The 23,986-nt window shown below is 34.6% G+C and overlaps 1 protein-coding gene across 2 annotated transcripts in view; it reads left to right on the top strand.

The window, feature by feature from the left end:
- The window catches only part of RNGTT (RNA guanylyltransferase and 5'-phosphatase), a 342,640-nt gene that overhangs the window by 59,288 nt on the left and 259,366 nt on the right, over positions 1–23,986 (top strand). For both annotated transcript variants that reach the window (XM_039467722.2, XM_074397708.1), the window contains exons 7-8: positions 4,045–4,154; positions 5,336–5,437. In XM_039467722.2, coding sequence (XP_039323656.1) covers positions 4,045–4,154; positions 5,336–5,437 — 212 coding nt within the window. The remainder of the gene's footprint in view (positions 1–4,044; positions 4,155–5,335; positions 5,438–23,986) is intronic.

A 23,986-nucleotide genomic window follows, 5' to 3' on the forward strand; every position in this document is an offset into this window, starting at 1 on the left:
AATTTTAGCCATATTCAGAGACTAACTGCCTGTCTGTGAATCCCAATTCCAGTTTACCAGGAGAGAGAATCTGATGGCTTCAGATTGAATTAGGAGTTATTCATGCTTCCATTAACTTTGGCTGGAGTAGGATGTTATCTTGTAATGTCACATAATATGGCTATTAGGCCCCATCTTTGTGGGTGGGGAGGACAGCTGTTAAAGAGAGTTGTTATGCCAGCAACCACAGTGGATTTCTGCTTTACCACAACTGAGTGGTATAGCTGAAGGGAATTAGAATAAACAGAAGAGGCTCTTTTGAAAGAGATTAGGAAAGCAGTGAGAAGGTAGAATAGTTGTTTATACTACTGCCATGGATCTTGGGCAGTGGGAGAATAAGTAGCCTTAAGATGAAGTGGTCTCCCTGGGGAGAGCTAGCTTTTAGTTGAGACACAGGGTATAGGGTGTTCAAGAAAAAGGCTGAGGTGATAGGGGAAGGTTATTTACGAAAAAGGAATTCCAGGGCTTACATGGAACTCTTTGGGAAGGTGAATATGGATAAGATGAACCAGGAAAAGGGGCTTTAAAGCAGTGAGTACAAAACCATCAGAGAAGAAAGGGCACTGGAAAGTTGAGTTATGGATGGTGTCAACAGTAGTTGATCTGTGGTTGACAGGGATGAGAAGCATAGACGTAATTTCTTCATTTATGGTTGGAAAAGCTTTCATTTTTCTTTTATTTCTATCTGAGGTTAAAGATAGTTAACAGAGGCAATCTAAGAGTGACTAATTAATTTTGTAGCTCACATCTCTTGACATAATGAAGGTGTTTTGGTTTGAGACTTTATTTTTGTTAGGTAGAATCTTACTTTACTGACTTATATTGATATAACTATATATTCCAGTAATGGACTCTTTGTAGTTAATTCTGATAGTTCTCTTTGAGTTTATAACTGTGGTACATGTCCTATCCTGTGCTTGGACCCTTGCATTCCTAAGACACCTTCTTTATTCATCTTTTGAGCGCATGCATTACTAAGTTAAAAGAGTATGACTTACATGTATGTTGCTTGCTCCTTGAATTGATGTCTGAGATTATTTCTTTGAATAAAACAATGAATGTATTTTTCTCATTATGAAAATACATTTATTGTGCATACATACTTGTGTACATTTTCTCCTGACACACACACACACACACACACACACACACACACAGCTCTCTCTCACGTAAATTGCCCCATCTTCTGTAATTATTTACTAAATTTCTTTCTAAAGGATCACTCATTTCTGTGGTGATAGCATGTAGATTTTTATTTTAAGGCTAGTAGACTCTGTTTATGAAATATATTTTTATAAACATACTTTTTTTTTACTTTTGGTTTTTCTGTTTTCTCACAAACAAATAATAATTTGTTGAAAAGTGAAAATAAATGCCAGTGACTTTAATACTCAGTTGTAGTATATTCACAATAGTTCCAAACCTAAGACATTGCTATTTATAATTCATTTTTAAAATTAATTATTTTTAATTTTTATAAATAGAGGCAGGTCTCACTATGTTGCCCAGGCTGGTTTTGAACTCTGGGGCTCAAGCAGTCCTCCTGACTCAGCCTCCCAAAGTGCTGGGATTATAGGCATTAGTCACCACACCTGGCCACTGTTTAGTGGTGATCTTTCTTGGAGTTATTACATAATTTTGAATGATATAAAAATTGTGTTTTGTCAGAGGAATCTATTGTAGTAACATTAAATAGCAAATTATGTTAGCCTAAAGTTGCTAAGTATGATTTGTGTATGAAGTGTATCACATTTTTTTATTGGACTTACTTCTGCCTTTCTTTTTACTTAGTAATATTTGTTCTGGAAGAAAAGAGAGGAAATTAAAAAAGAAGTTGATGCATTGTAGGAAAGATTAAGGAACAAGAACAATAAATCGATGACAGACATATACTGGATGATTAGGGTTAACTTTTCTAACCAAACTCAATAGTTGTTAGATCTGTACTGATGCTCAGTATTTATTGGCTCTGCTAAATTAAAGATACTCACCTTATTCAACTCTATAGAAATGTTTTAAAAATATTTCTGGGGTAATATTGTGGGAAAGTGCTTGGTTGAATGTTGATCACATTTTCTATGCATTAGTCCTTTTTATTATTTGTTAAAAGAAATAATGTTTGTGTTTTTAGTAGTAACTTATGTTAATTTGGCCTTTGCTTTTTTATTTTGCCGTTTCAGAAATTAGTGTAAATTTCTTTACTTTGCATAGGAAATACATGTTGATAAATGAAGCTGGATACTTTCTTTATGTAAAATTTAAAAAGAACATCTCATGCTGTTAATGCCATCAGAATTAAGATGCTTAATATTGAACTCTCTAAAAAGAAGTGTTCTCTTTTAAATTAGCATAATAAGATAATTTTATAAGGCTATTGAAATTATCTGAGCACTCTCAATAAGTAAATATGGTTTTTTTTTTTTTTTTTTTTTTTTTGAGAAGGAGTTTCGCTCTTGTTACCCAGGCTGGAGTGCAATGGCGCGATCTCGGCTCACCGCAACCTCCGCCTCCTGGGTTCAGGCAGTTCTCCTGCCTCAGCCTCCTGAGTAGCTGGGATTACAGGCACGTGCCACCATGCCCAGCTAATTTTTTTGTATTTTTAGTAGAGACGGGGTTTCACCATGTTGACCAGGATGGTCTCGATCTCTCAACCTTGTGATCCACCCGCCTCTGCCTCCCAAAGTGCTGGGATTACAGGCTTGAGCCACCGAGCCCAGCCGTAAATATGTTATAAACCTCAACTACCTGGTTGAGCTTTCTTTAAAAAATATTATTTTTTTCTTTCTTTCATGGTTATACTTAATGATAGAAATGGTTTTATACAGGAATGTCATTGACTAGTACAGAGAGGTAACGGTATAATAGGAGAGGATAGTACTCTTTGATCCATTGGCTCATGAAATTCTTGAATTATGGTTATTTAGGGAAAGCAAAGTAGAAGGTAGCTAAGTACAAAAAGTGGTAAAAATTAGGGACAGTAAGTAGGACTAGTGTCTGCTAAAAGCATTCAGGATTCTTCTAGATTTAACAAGAATGTGTGTGAATGAAATATTAAGTGTTCTTTTTTCCTTTCTCAAGTGGCTTAGGTTGCCAAGTCTTTGCCAGAAAGTCGAACATTGTAGCTTGTAGACTATAGTTTTTATTCCCTAATTACATTAACAGCTAGAATGGTTTCAGAGATTTTTCTTAAGACCGAAAAGTCTTAAGAAAAGGCTGGCATTTTATGACCTTTTATGACCTGAAAAGAACTGTAGCATACATCTAGCCTATTTTTTTTAGGTTTTAAAATTTCCAGACATATTCCTTATTTGTTTGATATTCTCCATCTGCTTTACTTTGCTGTGATATTTCAAAATATGTAGTTTTGAGTTAAAAAGTTTAGATTAAAAATTCTACGATGAGTAATATTTTGTTCTATTAATATGTTAATGTATCCAGTGACTGTGGCTTGGCCACTTTGCCTACACTGTTATTCTTGTTTACAAAGGCATAGGTTTTGGTGTTTATACCCTCACTTATATTTGACTGTATTTCACACAACTCCTTCCCTTTTCTCTCCATAGATGACTAGTATAGTGTAGTCCTGTTCAAATTCTGTCTTTAACTGCTTGATTTACATAAAATCTTTGTGTCTTATTTATTCATCTGTGAAATAAATATAATACAGCCTATTTTCCAGTGTAATAAGGATTAGAGAGAATGTTTGTAAGATGCCAGACATTCTGCTTGGCTTTCAGTAAATGATAGATAAATTATTATTAGTGTTATGATTTGAGAAGCGCCTGGAGAGTACATATGTGTATTGAAAACCATATGCTGGATTTAGGGAAACTAGTGTACAGTGATCCTAGGGGAGTTTATTCAGCAGACCATTTCTGTTAGATATATTGACTTGCCAAGATTTGTGAAAACAAACTGATTTATTTCTCAGTCTCTTCTTTTTAAATGGATTTGAACTCTAATAAAATATTTTTCTTTTCCTTGTTTTTCCTTTTTTTTTTAAAGGGCGCTATTTTCTTGGAAGGTGTTACTGTTAAAGGTGTAACTCAAGTAACAACACAACCAAAGTTAGGAGAGGTACAGCAGAAGTGTCATCAATTCTGTGGCTGGGAAGGGTAATAAATATTTTAAAATTTTGAATAAAATTTATAATTTTGCAACACTTAAAATTAACACAAGCATTGACATATCTTCTTGGCTCCTTGAAGTTAGTGTGTTTGCAGTAGAATTCTTTAAAGGTGTTAGAGTTCTTTCAAGACTATCAATGTAATAACCAGAGAGTTGAGTCAAAATTAGATGACTCACATATTTTCCTAAATTATTGGAGAATTATTATGTTCACTGTCCAGTATTTGTTTCATGTCTTTGACTGTATGGCTGCTGATTGAGCTAGTCTCTCAATTTGTTAAGAAAAAAGAGGCGAAATTTGGATCTATCTTATTTTCCGGTTTTTCTGTAATCAGAAATCTGGGAAAATCAGCTGTAAATATATTCAAGTTGTGGTATTCCCTGCCATGACTTGAAAATATCTTTCAGACATTTTGTAGTGGATTCAAGAGAGCATTCATTGCTCTTATCTGTTGCCCTCAGGTCTTGGTCTGTGGTCATTTCTGCTGAACATTGGTATCTGTGGTAAATAATTGTAATACAGTTAAACATAAGGAAAAAGGATTATTAATTGTTAAAAATTCCTAACATAAATTCCTAATGTAAAGAACTTTTAGTACTGTTGCATAAATACTAGATAAATCAACTAGAAGTAGTTATAACTAAAATATGAAAATAATGAAGAAATAAGATCGGTTTTAATGTTGTGGTAAACCCTTGCCCATGTACCTTAATCTTGATCTACTGCTTTGTCACTTCTGGGTATCTTTTGAGGAGAAAGTTGCCAACCTTGTATTATGTCAAGTTGGCAGTGTCATGTTGGAGAAATATGGGGTCTGAATATCGTGTAAGGTAATTAAGCCAAGATTTAAACTTCTTCCTAAAGTACAATACTTGCAAACATACCTGCTTTACTATTTAGATCATGTATTCTAATATTTTTGAATTAGCTCAGTAATTACACTGTAGCAGTGGTAATTTAGAACTCTGTTAACTTGCATTCTGAAATGTCAAGAAAGTGATAGTTTTTTATTAGTATTTTTGTGTAAGCAGATGTTATCCAGTTGACATTAATCTCATGATAGGGAGAACATTGTGGTAAATGTGTGATTCATTTGAGATTGGTTTAAGACATGTATTGCTTTGTATGAATACCAGCCACAATAGTAATACCGAGTTCTTCTTTAAGGTCTGGATTCCCTGGAGCACAGCCTGTGTCCATGGACAAGCAAAATATTAAACTTTTAGACCTGAAGCCATATAAAGTAAGCTGGAAAGCAGATGGTACTCGGTAAGTTAGACTTCTAAAAAAAAGATTATGCAAATAACCCTAATGCTTGAAGAATGTTGCTTTGTTGTTAGGAAAGTTTGCACTCTGGAGAGTGTGACTTTCTGATGTGGACAGCAAAATAAACATTTCAAAAAAATTGTATATTTTTTGGTTTGCTAGTATTCTAAGCTATATAATACAGTTATCTCTCACTCTGCTAAATTTTTGGTTTCAGAGCTTAGTTTAACATAAATCTATAACTAGGTGTTAAGTTTGAAAGTGTTTTTATCTTAATGATGTGATTTTTGGTATGTCTGTTCCCTATTACCTTGTTTTTTAATGATATTGGACATGTCAAAGTTAATAGATAAATTGCTGGTTTATAATCTAAAAGTGATAAACTCTCTCTGATTCATTCTGTATTTTACTCCTTTGAATAATTGCCTTATTCGATTTATATACTTGTAAGGTTGTTGCATTATTACAACAAAGCTTAATTTCAAACTTTATATTTCTAAGGTTTAAGATTTTTTAAATTTGAGGCAGGGTTTTGCTCTGTCACTCAGGCTGGAATGCAGTGGCACCATTAAGGCTTACTGCAGTCTTGAACTCCTGGGCTCAAGCAATCCTCTCACCTCAGTCTCCTGAGTAGTGGTTCTGCCTCCTGAGTAGCTCAGATTATGGGAATGTGCCACCCTGCCTGGCTAATTTTTAAAACTTTTGTAAGGATGAGGTCTCCTTATGTTGCCCAGGCTGGTTAAGTTACTAGTAGAAATTTTATTCTTCCTCAGCAACATTTTACTTTTTCCTTTGTAATCCATGTTTTTTGGATCCATTACAGTTTTGCTATGTGTATGTATTCATTCAGCAAATGTTATGAATAGTTGAAATAATTATTTTAACAGATACTAACATAGAACTCATTAACTATTTCATAATAAAATGTTTTAGAATAACGAAGTACATATATATTAGCTTTTAAGTGTTATTTGGAAGAAAGATTCTATTTAATTTTTATGAGTTTTTGCACATCTTACGTGGCAGTTATACTCTTTGTATTGTGCCATCTCCATCTCCATTTAATGTGTAGTTACCTTAAAAGATATATATGGAGACAAGAAGTGGAGCAGATACAACTTGTTTTCAGTATTAGGTGAATATAATGATATTTTAATGTGATATGCTTTCCAGAATGTTTAAGTATTTTATTATATTTGATTTTTATTGGGAATATATAAAAATATTTTCATTTATTTTAACTATCTGCCTTTGCTGGAAATAACTTTTCCCCTCAGTTTAGCATTTTTAGCTTTTTTAGGGTATTTTATAGATAAGACAGATTCATTTGACAAAATTCAGAAAATAATATTAAAAAAAGAAAATAAAAGAGAAATTTTACCACCTAGATAACTATCATACCATCATTATGGTATTGATCTTTTTCTCTGGGTTATATGACAGTTATAGTTTTTATTATTAATGCTTTGCGTACTAATTCAAATAGTGAAATAAGAAGTATTTGATATTTATATGCTTATTTGTTCATATTATTTTGAATTTCCATAATGAACTAGCCTTAAAAATTAATAATAATGCCTAACACAAAATTCAAACAGTATAGAAATAAAATGAAAAAATGTGCCTTGTGTCCTTGCAGCAGTTACACAAAGACAGATATAGTTATAGATCCATATACAGATAATTTGGATCATTTACTCCTTCTGCACCCTTTCCTGTGGATATGTGTTTTTGACAGATAAATGAAAATTAGCCTTTCTGCTTATTTTCAGAATACTAAAATTATATTTTATATCTAAAAATGGTGAACTCTCTCTGTTCTCTGTTCTCTGTTGGGTTAGATTATGTTCATAATCTATTAAATTGGTAGTAAGGATGTTGTTGAGACAGGTATTTTAGTGGAAAAATGTCTTAAATGGGTTTATTACCTACTTCTCTGAGTGGATAAAGAGTGGAAAATGTGAGGTCAAGGTGTCTATCTCTAGGCTTTGTACTACAAAATGAACTCAGGATTTGGGATTGAGGCAAGATGTAACCTCTTAGAAGTTTCATATTTTGGGTGCTCTTTCTTTTTCCTTTCAGTTAAAGTTTATTTTTTTGATACAGGGTCCTCACTCTGTTGCCTAGGCTAGAGTGCAGTGGCACAATTGCTCACTGCAACTTCGACCTCCTGGACTCAAGCCATTTTCCCACCTCAGCCTCAAGTAGCTGAGATTACAGATAGGTGCCTCTATGCGCAGCTAATTTTTACAATTTTGGTAGAGATACAGTCTTGACATGTAGCTCAGGCTGGTCTTGAACTCCTGAGCTGTGGTGATCCTCCTGCCTTGGCTTCCCAAAGTGTTAGGATACGGGCATGAGCTGCCACTCCTGACCTTAGATACTCTTTGCTTTCTGCATTGATTTCTTCACACCGTATCATGGTAAGCCTTGGGCAAAATAATAAATACTGCAAAATTTGTATCTTGTTTCTACCATCCAACTTTTACTGATTTTTTATTTCCCTCCTCTATAGTTGTGCCACCTTTCTCTGTGTCTCAGTATTGTTAGGCCCCTAGGTGATTGGCCAGAGTAATTTTTCGTGAAGTAATTGGCTAAGATGTTTTGATTGGTAATGGAAATATTTAATTTCTCTTAGAACCAGGCTTCTCCAATACCAAAAGGAAAACTCCTGAGTATTTACTGAATACCTACTCTGTTTTAGGATACTTTAGTCTGAGAGAAAGAAAATTTTGCAAGGTGTTTCTGGACCAGTGCAAAATCTTTCTTTTGCGCAGTAGAATTTAAGTCTGTTAGCATGGAAGAGGGACTTTCTGTGACTGAATAAGGTGAAAAGAGCCTGAGGAGGCTGTACAACGGTTTTGGAAGCAATGAAATCAGAATAGCTGATTAATAGCTGTGAAGCCTGGACTCCATTGTCATTAAAGCTATGTCAGGATAGAGTGTGGGATTTCTTTTTATTACCCTTATTTCATAATTTAATGGCAATTTGTTATGTCTAGTAAGAATATTTAAACCAAGATCTCTGAAATTGAGTGTACTAGGAAACCTGGATATAGTTAACAATAAAAGGTATTGTGTAAGAATTTTGCATTAGCCTGACCAAGGCCTGAAGGCCTGGAGATAACAGTAAGTAGAGTGGCTTTTTTTTTTTTTTTTTTTAAATAAACTGGGTTTTGCTATGTTGCCCAGGCTGGTCTGACACTCCTGGCCTCAAGTGATTCTCCCCTGTTGGCCTAGAGTGGTTTTGACAGGAAACGCTAGTGGATTCTAAAACATTGTAGAATAGGGAATATTTCTGAAATGTAAAGCCAGGTAATATAAACAGAAATACAAACGTTATTAAAAATGAAACAGTGAGAAATTTTATTATTTGTAATAGGTGAATTGATGGAGACTAAGCTGCTGTAGTCTCAGAAACAGATGAAAGTTTATTTGATGGAAGAATTAATTATGTTTCTTGTATTTCAATAAAATCATACTTTAAAAAATGAGCTGTCTTTAGTTTTTATAGCTCTGAATACTATTGGTTGCATTTTTTGATTTCTGGGAATTAAACATTTAAAAAAGTCTTCTAATTTGGAATTATGTCAGATTTAGAAAGTCTTCCAAAAATAGCACAAAGAATTTCCATGTGCTCTTAACCAGATTCCCCAAGTGTTAACATCTTATATTATACAGTGGCCAAAATCAAGACTAACACTGATATATTGATTATTGGTGTTATTCAGATTTCACCAGAAATCTCAATATCATGTCCTGTTTCTGGTCCAGGATCCAGTCTAGGATCACGTGTTTCATTAGGTTGCCATGTCTCTTCCTTTATTTTTTCTCTGCAATAATTCCTTCAGCTTTCTTTCACGACTCTGACACTTTGGAATAGCATTGGCCAGCTATCTTGTAGCTTGTCTCTCAAATTGAGTTTGTTTGATGTTTCCTCAGGATTCAAGTTGGGCATGCTTGCAAGAACATCACAGTAGTAATATTCTGCATGTCATTTCAGGAGGCACATAATGTTGAATTGTCCTGTTAGTGATGATGTTGACTTTGAGCAAGAGATTTAGTTGGTGTGTGCCAGACTGATAAAGTTATGTCTGTTATTTTATTTTTATTTTGTATTTAGTATTATTTTATTTATTGATAAAGGCATGTCTGCCAGGATACAGTTATTTTTCCTTTGTACTTAAGAATATGTGGGAGAGATACTCTGAGACCATGTAAATGTTCTATTTCTTATGCTTTTCCCCATTATTTTTAACATTCATTGATGATTCACCTGAAACAATTACTACTGTTATGTTTGCTAAGTAGAATAGTGTAATTCAGCTGTTAGGAAGAACTTTCCCTTCTTTCTCATTTTAAAATTTTCTTTCTTTTTTTATTTCCATCAGTATGGACTCATAGGCACATATTATATTCTGTGAGTTATAATCTATCTTAGTAATTAGTTTATTGCTCCAGATGTCTCATTTGACTGTTAAGAGCCCCATCAAATGACTCTGGTCTTTCGACATCTCCCCCTCATATTTTGAGTACTTCCTTGTTTCTGGCACCCCTAGATGTGGCAGATTTGTCTTGTACTTTTCGTACCCCAGCCCTGGAATCAACTGTTTCTCTAAGGAGTGGTATTTAGAAACTGATTTCTGCACACAAGTGGGGCTTGTTAGTACTGGGATGTCATTGTTTCTAGGCCCTCTCAGAAGATAGAACTAGGAAATGTGTGTGTGTATACAAAATACCCACCTATATCTATTTAAGTATCTATCTTTGTCTGTATTTGTATGCATACATTTTTTTTCCCAAAATCGTGAGTTCATAGTGATATTTCCAATTCTAATTCACTACCATAGGATTTATTGAAGTTTTTCTCATTTTCTATTTGTAACTCCTCTCTCTGACAGGGAGACACTTGGTTTGTATTATTCATAATATTTACTATAAAACACATAGAGTAGTTTTGGAATTGCTACCCCAAGCCACTATGAGAATCCATTTGAATAGAGTGTAATATTTGTGAACAGTTGGTCTGACTTCAGCCTTAGGGTATATAGTTCAAGTGTACTGTGTTCCAAAGTTATTTAATTATTTTCTCTCTTCCTGCCAACCCTTTTAGTATACTTAGTTTTCATTTGTAATTAGTTTCATTTGTTTCTGCTTATATTCTGAGTTTGCCCTCATCATGTGTTGATTTTAATTTTTCATTTTTCTGAGTGTGTGAAACACTACCATGATTCTGAAAGTCAAAACTACAGAGTGGTATACTCTGAGAAATGTTACTTTCTCCTTTCCCTTTTAACCCTTTATCTTTCTCTTGTCTTTCAATCTATTCCTACCCACCCCCTTAAATAACCAGCCTCATCATTTTCTGATATACCCTTCTTGTATTTATTTTTGTACACATGAGCAGATGCACTTTTCTTTTTCCCCTTTCTTATAGGAAAGATACCATACATTTTAGAATTAGATAGTCTTTTCACCTTGTTTTTTCCATTTAACAGCATATTCTAGAAACCACTGTGTTTCACTTTACAGATGTCATCTTCATTCTTTTTTTTAACAGCTGCGTAGTACTCATCGTTTGAGTACATAGTTTTTTCAATTACTCTCCTATATATAGCTGTTTAGATTGTTAATAGTATTTTGTAATTGCAAATGATGCTGTGATGAATAACTTTGGGCTGACTTTCTTCCCATATTGTTGAAAGTCTAATTTCAGGGTCAGTTTCTAGAAAGAAGGATTGCTGAGTTGAAGGCTAGGTGTATACGAAGTTTTGTTAGATAGTATGAGTTTTTGCTCCAAAGGGGTAGTGCCAGATTGTATTCCCACAGGCAGTTTGTGAGAATGCCTATACCACCACAGCCTTGCTAACAGAATGTGTTGGCAAAATTTTGAATTTTCACCAGTCCGGTTAGTAAGAAGTTGTATTTCATTCTAGTTTTAATTATGAATGAGGTTGAATATCCTCTCATGGCTGTACTTATTTTTTTTGTGAATGATCTGTCCTTATTTCTTTTCTGTCGTCTTTTGACTTCGTTCATGTTGTTTTTTTGACATACAAAATTTTATTATTTTTATGAAATCAAGTTTATTAATTTTTATTGCCTCTTGATTTTGATTTATAGTTAGAAAGCCTCTCCTTTCTAACTATACTGAAGTTTCTAACTAAACTTTACTGAGGTTAAAGAAGAATTAATTCTCCCGTATTTCTTCTAATATTTGTATGGCTTGATTTTCTTAATCTGGAAGACTTTTAAATTATAGGCAATGTGGCATTTCTACATATTTAAAAACTTCTTTTATTGTCATTGTTACCATTATTACTTTGCTATGAAGAATTAATATCATAAATTCATTTTGACTGAAGACTATCTTCTAAGGTTGGAACTGAGTCATGATGATCCACTTGGAAGTATGTCATTCTGATAGTGACCACCTTGCCTGTGTATTGGGTGTTAATATACAAAAGGCTTATTTTAAATGTACTGATCAGCAGTGTGTTTCGTTATTTCTTTGCAGTATCTTTTATAATAATGGAAGGTTTTTGAGATGAGAAATGTATGGTTTTGGTAGGAGTTGAACTCAAAAGGAAGGCCTAGTATCTCTAATTCTGATCCACAGGGTTCTCACTTGACTTTGCAAAGTATGTTTTATATAGTACATCTCACCTACCTCCCAAATGCACTTCGATTTTTTTTTCCCCACACAGACTCTAGGCTCCTACCTGTTCTTCTCTCTATAACTCAGCCTGTACCTGAATGAGTACTCCTATTCTTATATTGCTTTCTCTGGAGGAAAACAGTCTTCTAGAGCTGAAATCTTAAGAATGTTTTCGGAAGATCAGAGAGCTTCCTTAGAAAAGGTTTCCAGCATTTAATTGTAGTTAGCATCTTATTTCATTTGTGCTGCTGTAGTAAAATACTTGAGATTTATAAAGAACAGAAATTCATTTTTCACAGTTCTGGAGTCTGGGAAGTTCAGAATCAAGGTGCTAGAAGGTTCACTGTCTGGTGAAGGTTACTTTTTGCTTCCAAGATGGTTCCTTGGTGTGGCGTCCTCCGATGGCCAAAGGGGCAAATGCTATATGCCCACGTGGTAGAAGAGCAAAAGGGCCTGGCTAGTCACCTCCAGTCCTTTTGTAAGATTGCTAATCTCATGCATGAGGGCAGAGCCCTCATGGCCTAATCACCTCCTAGAGATTCCATCTCTCAGTACTGTTGCACTGGAGATAAAGTTTCACCATGGATTTTCAAACCATAGCACTTGGTTATATTTTAACTTGTCGAAGTTTTGAATTTTAAAATTTTGTTGATTTAACTTTTTCTTGAGCTTTGAAAATTCTCTCTCATTACATTCTCCACCTCTAAGACTTTAGTAATTCACCAGATTATAGTTTCTGTTTCTTGGATCGCCGCTCTGTGTCAGGTACTGTGCTATGTTCTGGGCAAACAGCAGTGAGTAGTGTGAACACTGTTCTTATCTCATAGAACTTGCAGATAATTATTTAACTAATAATAAAGTGTTTGGGGATAATTGATTAACAACTTGGCACAAATTCAATTTAGAGCTTCAGCAGATTAATTCCCAGTTGATTAAATAAGTGTAAATAAAATTTATTTTCTGAGAAAACAAGATAGTGAAATAAATTAGGTTAGGAATACCTCTGGCACACATTTCCTCAGCATTCTTTGTATATTTAGCTATTTGGATCTTGGGTTTAGGAGAAGAATCTGGATTGAAGATACAGATTAAGGAGATAATAGGATGTGATAGCACAGAGAGGGATGTGGACAGACTGCTGAGTAGAGGAAGCAATAGTGACTGAGAGTAAGGGAGGTGGGAGAAAACCAGGAGAAATATCTGCCATTGAAGCTGAGGGAAAGGAAAAATGTCTCCAAAGAAAGGGTAAATCTTGTAGAGAATTAGTAAGCTGAGGAGTGAAAAGTGTCTGTTGAATTTAGCAACAACGTGTTTTGGATTGGGTTGGGGTATTCTCAGTTTTTGCAGAGTATAGAGTAGGGCAGTGGGAGTAAGTTGAAAGTGATAACACTTTTCCTTTAAACATTTCCTATCTTTTTTCCTTTGGCTGTTGTTAACAAATGCCTCTCCTGAGGGAGATTTCCAAGAGAGCAAAGAGAACATTATTAAGAGTTAGTAAAAGTACCTCATTTTATCCAAGAGACAGTTACGGCAGGGTTTTTAAAATCTACCTGTCTGTCTCACATTGAAATTCAAATGTGAGATAATTGGTACAAAACGTTTATTAACTCGTGTACTTGGAATAAAAATGAAGTCAGACTTTTCCTATCAGATAGTAGGACTTTCAATTTGGCTGAGGTTTTGATCGTGAGAACTGGTCATTATCAAGCATTTGTAGATTTGGCTTATTTCCACTTTCTGTAGATTAAATAAGCCAAAAATGCAGTTTCAGTATTTTGATGAAAATATACTTCATGCATGTGATAAAATCGTTTTATTAAACCATAATATTGGTGAAAGTGTATTGAAATATAGCAGCCCCCTTGCTCCCTCTCACTGCTTTCAGAGTTAAACAAAATGATTCTCAATGACTTGCAGTTACACTTGATAGTTGCTTTGTAAGTCTTTATGACTCCTTGATTAGACTGTCCTTCAATTTTGTTGAAAACTGCCAAATAATCAAAGTTTATTTTAAAGGAGCTCATTGTACTTCTGACAGTTCCTAACATATATTACACTTCTTTCTTAATATTTCTTTTGTCTTGAGTATTCTTATTTCATTATTTTCATGGCTCTTCCCAGGAGGAGGAGTCAGTTCTACTAGAGTGTAAATGCAGTACCAGGAGAAGTAATATAATGGCACTACAGTTACAGTTTGAATTGAACTATCTTGTAATTGTGAAATACTGCTTGCTAACAGATACTCTGGGAAAAGATAGAATTTTATAATAGAATTTGTGTACTTAGTTTATTAGCAGACTTTGCGATACAATAAAAAGAAATTAAATCTTCAGAAGAAATTAATCCAACATCCATTGAAAGTGGTAAAAATTTAGAACTATATAAAAATTTTACAGTTAATTTCCACACATTTTAATTCTTTCTGGTGAGAGTTTAAGTACTATAAATTTAATTTCAACTGTTATTGAGTCAGTAGGTAAAAACCAAATGTTTTTAATAACTACTGTTGTAATACAAATAGTAAAGTAGAAGATAACTCAGATTGTGCTTGACATAGGAAAAATATAAGACTATAGGAATAATGTAATAGCCAACAAAAGGGCTGGTGCTATGGTTGCAATTTTTACGTATATATCTATATGTATATCTTTATCTTTTGACTTATTTATATAATACACATATGCAAGCATACCCTACTTCAGGAAAAACTGAATGTAAAAGGTAAATTTGGGAGTTGCTTTATAAGGAAAATTTATTGCAGGGAATAAAAAAGCCACTTAGGCATTTATGGAAATGTATTTATGTTCAGCTTTTTATAACACATCTGTTTAAGGAGGTGAGATACATTTGTATAATACTTCCTGAAGGAAATTATAGACAGGTTTATTTTCCTGAGTCCTGGTCTGGGAATTCCCTTCTATCTTTCATTCATTCAGAAATTATATTGAAAACTTTAATTACCTTTAGGGCTCTGTGTTAGATGCTGCGTGGATTAGGACTGTTTAAGACAGAATCCCTAGCTTTAAGTTTTTCCTGTAATCTGGCTTTAAGTTTTCATTCTAATCTAAACTTTTTCTGTGAAGGACCATGAGATGAATAACAAAATATGTTTATTCTAATAACTGGAGCCGAATGTTCAGACAGCAATAGTGTGGATAAGGTAATGAGATGCTAGGCTAGAAAAGTCTTACATACTGAGAAGAATATTAAAGAGGTTTCAGATGTCTCTGGAATAATTTTCAGTGAACTATAAACAAAAAACAAAATATATCTTATCATTTAGAAACAGAATGAGTCAAATTATGATCAATTAGGTGTTGTGTATACTGCTTTCATTTAGTTCACTTAGCTCTTTATAAATTTCTTTTTGGCTCTAGTTTTCTTTTGAAAGCAAGGGAAATAGTTCCTGATATGTAACATAAGAACTAGAGATGAAATGAATGTTGGAGTTAAATAAGAATTTATTTCCTGTCTTATTATTTACCAATAAATATTAGTTATAGCTGTGACATCATACCTAGTATTTAGGAACTCAACAGTAAATAAAGTTATGTCTGGGAAGGACTTTTACTTCTTTAATTGTTCTGGGGAAACTTAAGAGTTTTTGTGGAGGTGTCTGAGGGACCCGATTCCAGAGAAGTAAAATATTTTGTTTCAAATCATACAAGTAGATAGTGGCAAAATCAGCATCATTGTGTATTTTAGTACTTGGGCTTTTAAAATTAGATTTAGGCTGGGCATGGTGGCTCATGCCAGTAATTTCAGCACTTTGAGAGGTTGAGGTGGGCAGATCACTTGAGGTCAGGAGTTGGAGATCAGCCTGACCAACATGGCAAAACCCTGTCTCTACTAAAAATAGAAAAATTAGCCAGATGTGGTGGCTTATACCTGTAATACTGGCTACTTGGGAGGCTGAGACACAAGAATCATTTGAACGCAGGAGGCAGAGGTTGCAGTGAGCTGAGATTGCGCGACTGTCCTCCCTCCTGGGCTACAGAGAAAGACCCTGTCTCAATCAATCAATAAAATAAATTAGGTTTAAGGTAGTTTTTTCTTATAGTAATGGAAATTATACTAACTATACTAATTTTAGGACTCAATAAATATTTAGTATTCATACCCCTGGTGATAATTCAGAACTCTTAGAGAGAATGTAGGCCAGACCTCGTCATTTGAAGACTCCTGCCCTGTTTTTAATAGTAGTTTCATCAGAACTATAGTTAGGGATCCAGGCCAATTTCCTTGCAACGGGGTGGGACACAATAAAGCTATGGTTCCTCTGTGTTTTTTTAATCACTGAAAAGTGAGACTACCAGAGAATATTTAGAGGTCAGCTCAGAAACACTGTTTATTGATCTGAAGCTATGTTTGATGATATCTTGTGGTAAATTGGTTTAAAAAGAAGGACTCTTTGACTTTACAAACAGCAGAACTTATTTGACTCCCTCCCCAAGCCTAAATGTTTCTTGGAGTCCCCCTCTATGAAATAGATACAAGCCGTAGTGCTTTGGTTGCTGCAAATCAAGGAAAGTATTGAGGTTGTTGCATTCTGGCATGGCCTCTGAGGTTACCATGGAACTTTTTAGGGCAGCAATTCCAGTTATGCTACCATCATAAGAACCTTTTATTAAAAAAAAAAAAAAATTCAGAGATTCAAATTCATTAACCCTGGGTTGGTTCCGAGAAAATGCATTTTTGAAAAGCACCTTGATTATTTGTGAGTTTTAACCTGTCTTGGGAGCCACAATCTGTAGTGCCTCATGGAACAAAATTTAAAAATCAGTGACCTAATTCAAAGTAATATTTAGCCAGTCGTGAGTTAAGAATATACCTGAGAAATTTCTCCATTAATTGGCGGAGACCCACATAAAATGCTTGTTAGTACAGCACTCAATACATATTAGTTATTGCTGTTAAACTGTTTTGAAAACCATTATTACATGGAGACCAATATTGATTTCCCAGAGTTCACTCAGAGTTCTTTTAAGTGTGATATAGTTATTGTACAAAAAGAAAATTAAGTAAAGGCAAAACAGTTTAACATTTTAAAACCAAATCTTTGAAATACCTGTTGGATAGTAGTCACATCTTTAGGATTCATTAAAGGATAAAAAGGTCCCTTAAATAGTAGATTCTTTAATTAAATCCTAAGTATGAGAGTTACTACTGGTTAATAGAGATACTGTCTTTGAAATGGTATTTAAAAATAAAATCAACCAAATTTATTACCTATTACCAAAATCTGGCTAGAGAACTCTTAGAGCTAAGCAGATACATATAAAACTTTGGTGCAAACATAGGTGCAACCCTAACTCAAAATTTTCAGTTGCCCATGTTCCGGAGCAGCAAACATGTGAAGCTTTGAAAGATGAAAACAAATTCATTCTTTGTTAATATTTTCAAACGTTTTTTCCCCCTAAATAGAGCTGGGCTACTGGACCCAAACAAGTGAGAAACAAACAATATAGGATAAAGAGACTGAATTTGTCTCTTTGTTCATTCATGTAGTTAACAAATATTTATGAACATTTACCATATGCCAGAGATTGTGCTAGCTGTGGTAGGCTTAGCAGGTCAGGTAATTGGAACTAAACTACATGATGATGGTGGTGATGATGATGATGATGATGATGATTTTTTGAGACAGGGTCTCACTCTGTTGCCTAGGATGTAGTGAAGTGGCACACTCATGGCTCACTACAGCCTCAACCTCCCAAACTCAAGTGATTCTCCCAACCTCAGCCTTCAGAGAAGCTGGGACTACAGGTGCATGTCACTATACCCAGCTGATTTTTTTTTTCTTTTTTTTTTTGAGACAGAGTTTTGCTCTTGTTGCCCAGGATGGAGTGCAATGGCACGATCTCAGCTCACTGCAACCCCCGCCTCCCAGGTTCAAGCGATTCTTCTGCCTCAATCCCCCAAGTATCTGGGGTTATAGGCATGCAACACCGTGCCTGGCTAATTTTGTATCTTTAGTATAGAGACTGGGTTTCTCCATGTTGGTCAGGCTGGTCTTGAACTTCTGACCTCAGGTGATCCGCCTACCTCAGCCTCCCAAAGTGCTGGGATTACAGGCATGAGCCACCGTAACCATCAATTTTTGTATTTTGTTGTTGTTGTTGAGACAGGGTTTCCCCATGTTGCTTAGGCTGGTCTCGAACGCCTGGGCCAAAGTTATCTGGCTGCCTTGACCTCCCAAAGTGTTGGGATTACAGGCCTGAGCCACCTTGCTCAGCCATAATTATTTTTGTATTCTGCTTTTTATATTAACATGAGTGTATTTCATTGTTACGTATTTTAAAAATGACTGCTGCCAAGAAAAAAATTGCTGCCAAGAAAAAATAGTTTGCTCTCTATTATTGGGGCATTTGGACTCCAGTTTTTTTCTTGGTGTAAATACTGTACTAATCTCCTTATGCCCATCTTTGCATAAATTTTGACAAAAAATTGTATTATTTAGATATAGTATGGAAACCTTTGAAGTCCTTGTTTCGTGTTGCCAGAGGTGATATGATACACCTTGCCAGAGGTTGTATCATACGCCCCAGCAGCATTGCTCGAGTGTACATCCTTGGCAATTTGAGGTAGTTTCACTTACTATAAATAATGTAGCCAAGTTGACGATTGGAAAATGAATTTTTTTCTTAAAAATACTTTACTGATGTAAAAATTAAAGGAAAATGAATTTTAAAATTGCTTTGATTAGCATTTTTTTGAATACTAGGGTAGTTGCACAAGTTCATTCTGTATTTTGGTTATGGTAACAGTTATAACAGGTAATAACTTGCTTAACTCTTAATGTACATTAGGCGTTGTTCTGAGTACTTTGCGCAGCACATTTATCTCATTTAATCCTCACAACTCTAAAATGTAGCATTGTGAATAAGTAACTTTTTCAAGGTCGCACATAGTTGTTGTAAGCAGCAGGACTGGGATTTGAATGCAAGTGATCAGAGCCCCGAATCTTTTTCTGCCAGGTCATATCTTCATTATTTTCTCAATATTTTGATAATAATTTTTACTGTTTATTCTAATAAATGAATCTTTATGTCTTAAAATGTATTTATTCTAATAATATCTTTCTTATAAAACATTAAAAAGAAATTAAAAGGACCGGGCGCGGTGGCTCAAGCCTGTAATTCCAGCACTTTGGGAGGCCGAGGCGGGTGGATCATGAGGTCAAGAGATCGAGACCATCCTGGTCAACATGGTGAAACCCCGTCTCTACTAAAAGTACAAAAAATTAGCTGGGCATGGTGGCGTGTGCCTGTAATCCCAGCTACTCAGGAGGCTGAGGCAGGAGAATTGCCTGAACCCAGGAGGTGGAGGTTGCGGTGAGCTGAGATCGCGCCATTGCACTCCAGCCTGGGTAACAAGAGCAAAACTCCGTCTCAAAAAAAAAAACAAAACAAAAAGAAATTAAAAAGTTCTCCCTATGAGAACTTTTATCCCACCCCTTGGGATAATCAATATTAAGAGTTGGATGTTTGGTTTCTGCAGACATTGTGCCTTCTCTTTTTACCTGCTGTTTTCTTTCCTTACTTTCTGATCCTCCATATAATGTGATATACTATATGCTGTTCTCTTATAAATAAATAATAGAAAAACCTCTATCAGTTTTTTCAAATTGCTTTATGATGGTATTCAAATTATATTATTCCTTTCACTTCATGGGATAATAAATATATTTGCAGAAAATATTGCTTTAATAGATAACTATTAAGCTACTGTAAGCTTTAGAAGATCTCAAAGATAGTACAAGACATTAGAGGAAAATAAAAATACAGTTCCTACTCTCAGCAGGAAAATGAAGTACAATTTAAGATGTAGTAAGAGATGTAACAAAACTATGTATAGTACCAGACAAGTAAGAGACACCAAAGGGCTACTAAAGAGCATTACTTGATACTCTATATGAAATATGACTCTTGTTTTCATTTTCAGAGTGTAATATTGGATTTTCCTGGATGGATTTTAAAATTTTATGTGGGAAATAAGTAAGACAGTCAGTATTGAGTATTGATATTTAGTATTGAGTAGTGCTCTGACCAGATGGAAGAACATTTGCTCATCTCAGCAGTAGAGCTTATCCGTTTGATGAGATGTTAACTGGATTTTCATACCTTTTTCTTTCTTCTTCTTTTTTTAAATGATTCTATGATACCTTCTTAAGAATTTATTATTTGCTCACATACTCATACTCTTGTTTATTATGTGTGACTATGGAAGTGGCAGATACTAGATTAGATAAAAAAGAGGAAAAAACCTGATCCTCTTTGTGAATTAGTGAAAAATTGAAAGAATTATAGTTGATTTTTCTAGAATGCATGCTTTATACAAAAGAAAAGTGAAAGTAATTAGCCAGTCAGGGACAAATATAAAATAAAACACAACTTTTGGAAAAATTCTTTTGATTTTTTTCTTTTCATGAAGTTGGATTGCTTTATAAAAATCAAAATGTTTTTTACCTGCCTCTGTGATGTGTAGTGTTACCCAGAACACATTAAGTGGCTTTTAAATTTTATTCCATATCAAGGTAAATCTTTAGAGCAATGCATGTGGCATACTCTGATGGAAGATCACTTAGAAGAATACTGTATTTTACATATTTAACTTGTATGGCTATAGAGTTCTGAAAAGCATAACCTGTTACATAAATAGTAATTAATACAAATGAATATATCATTTGATTTTACACTTTGAAGTCTAATGAAGACACTGTACATTCTCATTATGAGTAGAGCTACTTAATCTAAAAGTGACTAATTAAAACAACCAAGAGAGGCTTCTTATGTACAGAACTGGTAGATTTATGAGATTTATTTTGCTAGTGTTGGAACTAATTACCTGATCAGTGCTATGAATAATAAGTTTGCAGTGTCCTGTTATTTTGCAGGCTTTTCAAATTCTCTTAATTAGGTTAAGATCAACAAGTAGGCCGGGCGCGGTGGCTCAAGCCTGTAATCCCAGCACTTTGGGAGGCCGAGGCGGGTGGATCACGAGGTCGAGAGATCGAGACCATCCTGGTCAACATGGTGAAACCCCGTCTCTACTAAAAATACAAAAAATTAGCTGGGCATGGTGGCACGTGCCTGTAATCCCAGCTACTCAGGAGGCTGAGGCAGGAGAATTGCCTGAACCCGGGAGGCGGAGGTTGCGGTGAGCCGAGATCGCGCCATTGCACTCCAGCCTGGGTAACAAGAGCGAAACATCTCAAAAAAAAAAAAAAAAAAAAAAAAGAAAGATCAAGTATGTGTATACTTTCCTAAACTTATTTTAAGAGTAGTAGTTGAAACCTTTTCTGATTTGGACTTGATAAGCATTTTAGTAAAAATCTCTTTTTTGCCTTGTGATTCTGGTCTTATAATAATGAAAAAATGATTTTGTCTTAAATATTTTCCCCTATTATAAAAGTAATTTGTATTCATTGTAGAAAAGTTAGGCGATTAAGGTAAGGAACAGGACAAACATGAAAAGCATCCGTAATTTCACCAGTTAGAGATGGTTGCTGCTTACATTTTGATGTGTATGTTGTTAGACTTTTCCCTCTCTCTTTATTTTTTTGTTTAGTTGATTAAATGAAAACATATTCATTCTACAATTTCTTAAGTGTGTATTGTGTAATTTCCAACATTCTAGATGTTGGAAATTACAGTGATCTCTGCTATAATGGAACTTCCGTTAGGTGAAATATGTTTTCTATACAAACTGTTTAGTATATTTTATTTATAATTTAGTAACCTAGTATTTTGGCTTAATATATCATAAATATTTTTCTACTTTATTAAATACTTTTCTATTAGATGAATAAACATAAAATTATTACCTTGTTAAGATAATACTTATTTGTTGTGAAACAAATCAGATAACACTGGAAAGCTTATAATGGAGGAAAGCTAGAACCCATTCTCATCCATTTCTCCTCTACATCAGCCCTGCTCCCTCAGGGCAGCCACTTTTAATTATTTTTATTTTCAACTCTTGTATTATCTCCAAATCTGTAAATCATATGTTTATATCACTATTAATCACCTTTATGGGAGTTTCTGCAGATGTAGCTTATCAAAGTCTCTTTGCCCGCCTTTTCTTCCGTTTAGTCCAAGAACCAAGAAATAAGTTTTTCTCTCCTTTTTTCCTGTCTCCTGCCAGTGAGCTGGCAAGGGAGCCTGGGAAATGTATTTTACCTGCTTCTCAAACCGGGTTACACCAGAGAGCACACAAGTGCAGGAATGGGAATGACCACCAAAGGACAGCTAACTTGCCCTAGGTTCAATGTCATGACCCCTCTGCCATTGCAGGTAAAGTGTTTCTGTTGTTGAATTTAAATACTTTTATACGTCTTTACAAATTGGCTTTATCCTGTTATCAAGTGCTTTCAAGGTTTTAGTCATTTTATTTATATCAGTTATCTTTTTGTTATTCCAAAGACTTTTCTTTCTTAGAGCCTTCTGTGATTTCCTGCCTCTATATAAAACTCTGCTTCCAACTATTTTTCTGGTTGGATCTAGCTTTCTGGATTCCATCTAACTTTTCTTTTCTCCCTTCACCTTTATTTCTCTTGGTTTATTTTCTTACTTTGCAAGGATATCTCTCCAAGTCAGTTTCTAATAATATGCAGGAAGTAACTCCATATACACTCCTGGGATATGAAAATGCTCTTGCTCTGCCCCTATATTGAATAGTTTGGCTGTATATAAAATTTTAGATGGAAATGATTTTCCCTCAGAATGTTAAAAATCTTGTTCCTTTATCTTCTAGTAACCTCTCTTATTGATAAAAAGTCTGATTTTTTCAGATTCTAGTTCTTTATAAGTGGTCTACCCTTGCCACTGGAAACTTAGAATTATTTTTGTTTTGGCCTAAAATTTTCCAGTTGATATCTATAATTATTTCTTGTTATTTCCTCCCCCCTCCCTCTGTTGATTGTGATCTTCACTTGGTGATCCCTTTGAATCTGAAAGCCTGGGTTCTTCCATTAAAGGAAATTTGATCTCATCTCTGATATTTTATTTCATGTTTTTTTCTATTTTCCCTTTCTAGAACTATTGGTTGTTAGACTTTCTAGATTCGTTTCCATCTCTAGTCTTTTCTCTCATAACTTTTACCTTGTCTCTTTTTCAAGGAGCTTCTCTTATTTTCTTTCTTTCTTTTTTGTTGAATTACTTATTCTGGTAATTATGCTTTTAATTTTCAATGGTCCATACATTCTTGTTCTCTTCCTGTACTTTTTTATGACAACTTTTTCTTGATTTGTGGATGTGATAGCTTCTTGAATCTATGAGAATACTAGTTAAAAGCGTAAAGTTATTTTTCTTTTCCTTGAATCATCTTTCTTCTTTATGTTTCTAGTTTCTTCAAATGTGTGGTGATTCTTGGTTGGCTGTGCATTTGAAATGAGGCAGAGAAGCTGCTTGGAAGCTCCCTGAATGTGGGCTGGGTTTGTCAACTTCTGACCTTTGCTTTATGATAAGCAGTTGTGCTAAGTTGCTCTCCCCTCACTACCCATTTGGTTCAGTTTCTTATTTTTTCTGTTTACCTTCCCATCCTGTTTGAGTTTCTTTAGAGAAGAGCTCTCTGATTTTTCTTTTTTCCTTGAGGAATAACCTGTGTGTTGTGTGTATAAGTTGTGAGAATTTAATTGTATGTAGCTAAAAATAACCAGTCCCTCATTTTCAGTCCATATGTCACTCTAGTCATCCTGTGCACTTGATGTTTCTGAGTCTGGATCTTCTTTGGGGTTTTGTAAAATAGGCATCTCCATCTGTGAAACCTGATACCTCTGTGCATGCTTCTCAGCACTTTTCAGTACTTCTCCATCTATTTCTTGTCAACCAGAAATTTATTGAAATAGTGCATCTGCTGATGTTCTTTTCTCCCTCCCTTCATTATCTTAA

This window comes from Saimiri boliviensis, chromosome 4 (assembly GCF_048565385.1).
Source record: "Saimiri boliviensis isolate mSaiBol1 chromosome 4, mSaiBol1.pri, whole genome shotgun sequence".
Lineage (NCBI taxonomy): Eukaryota > Metazoa > Chordata > Mammalia > Primates > Cebidae > Saimiri > Saimiri boliviensis.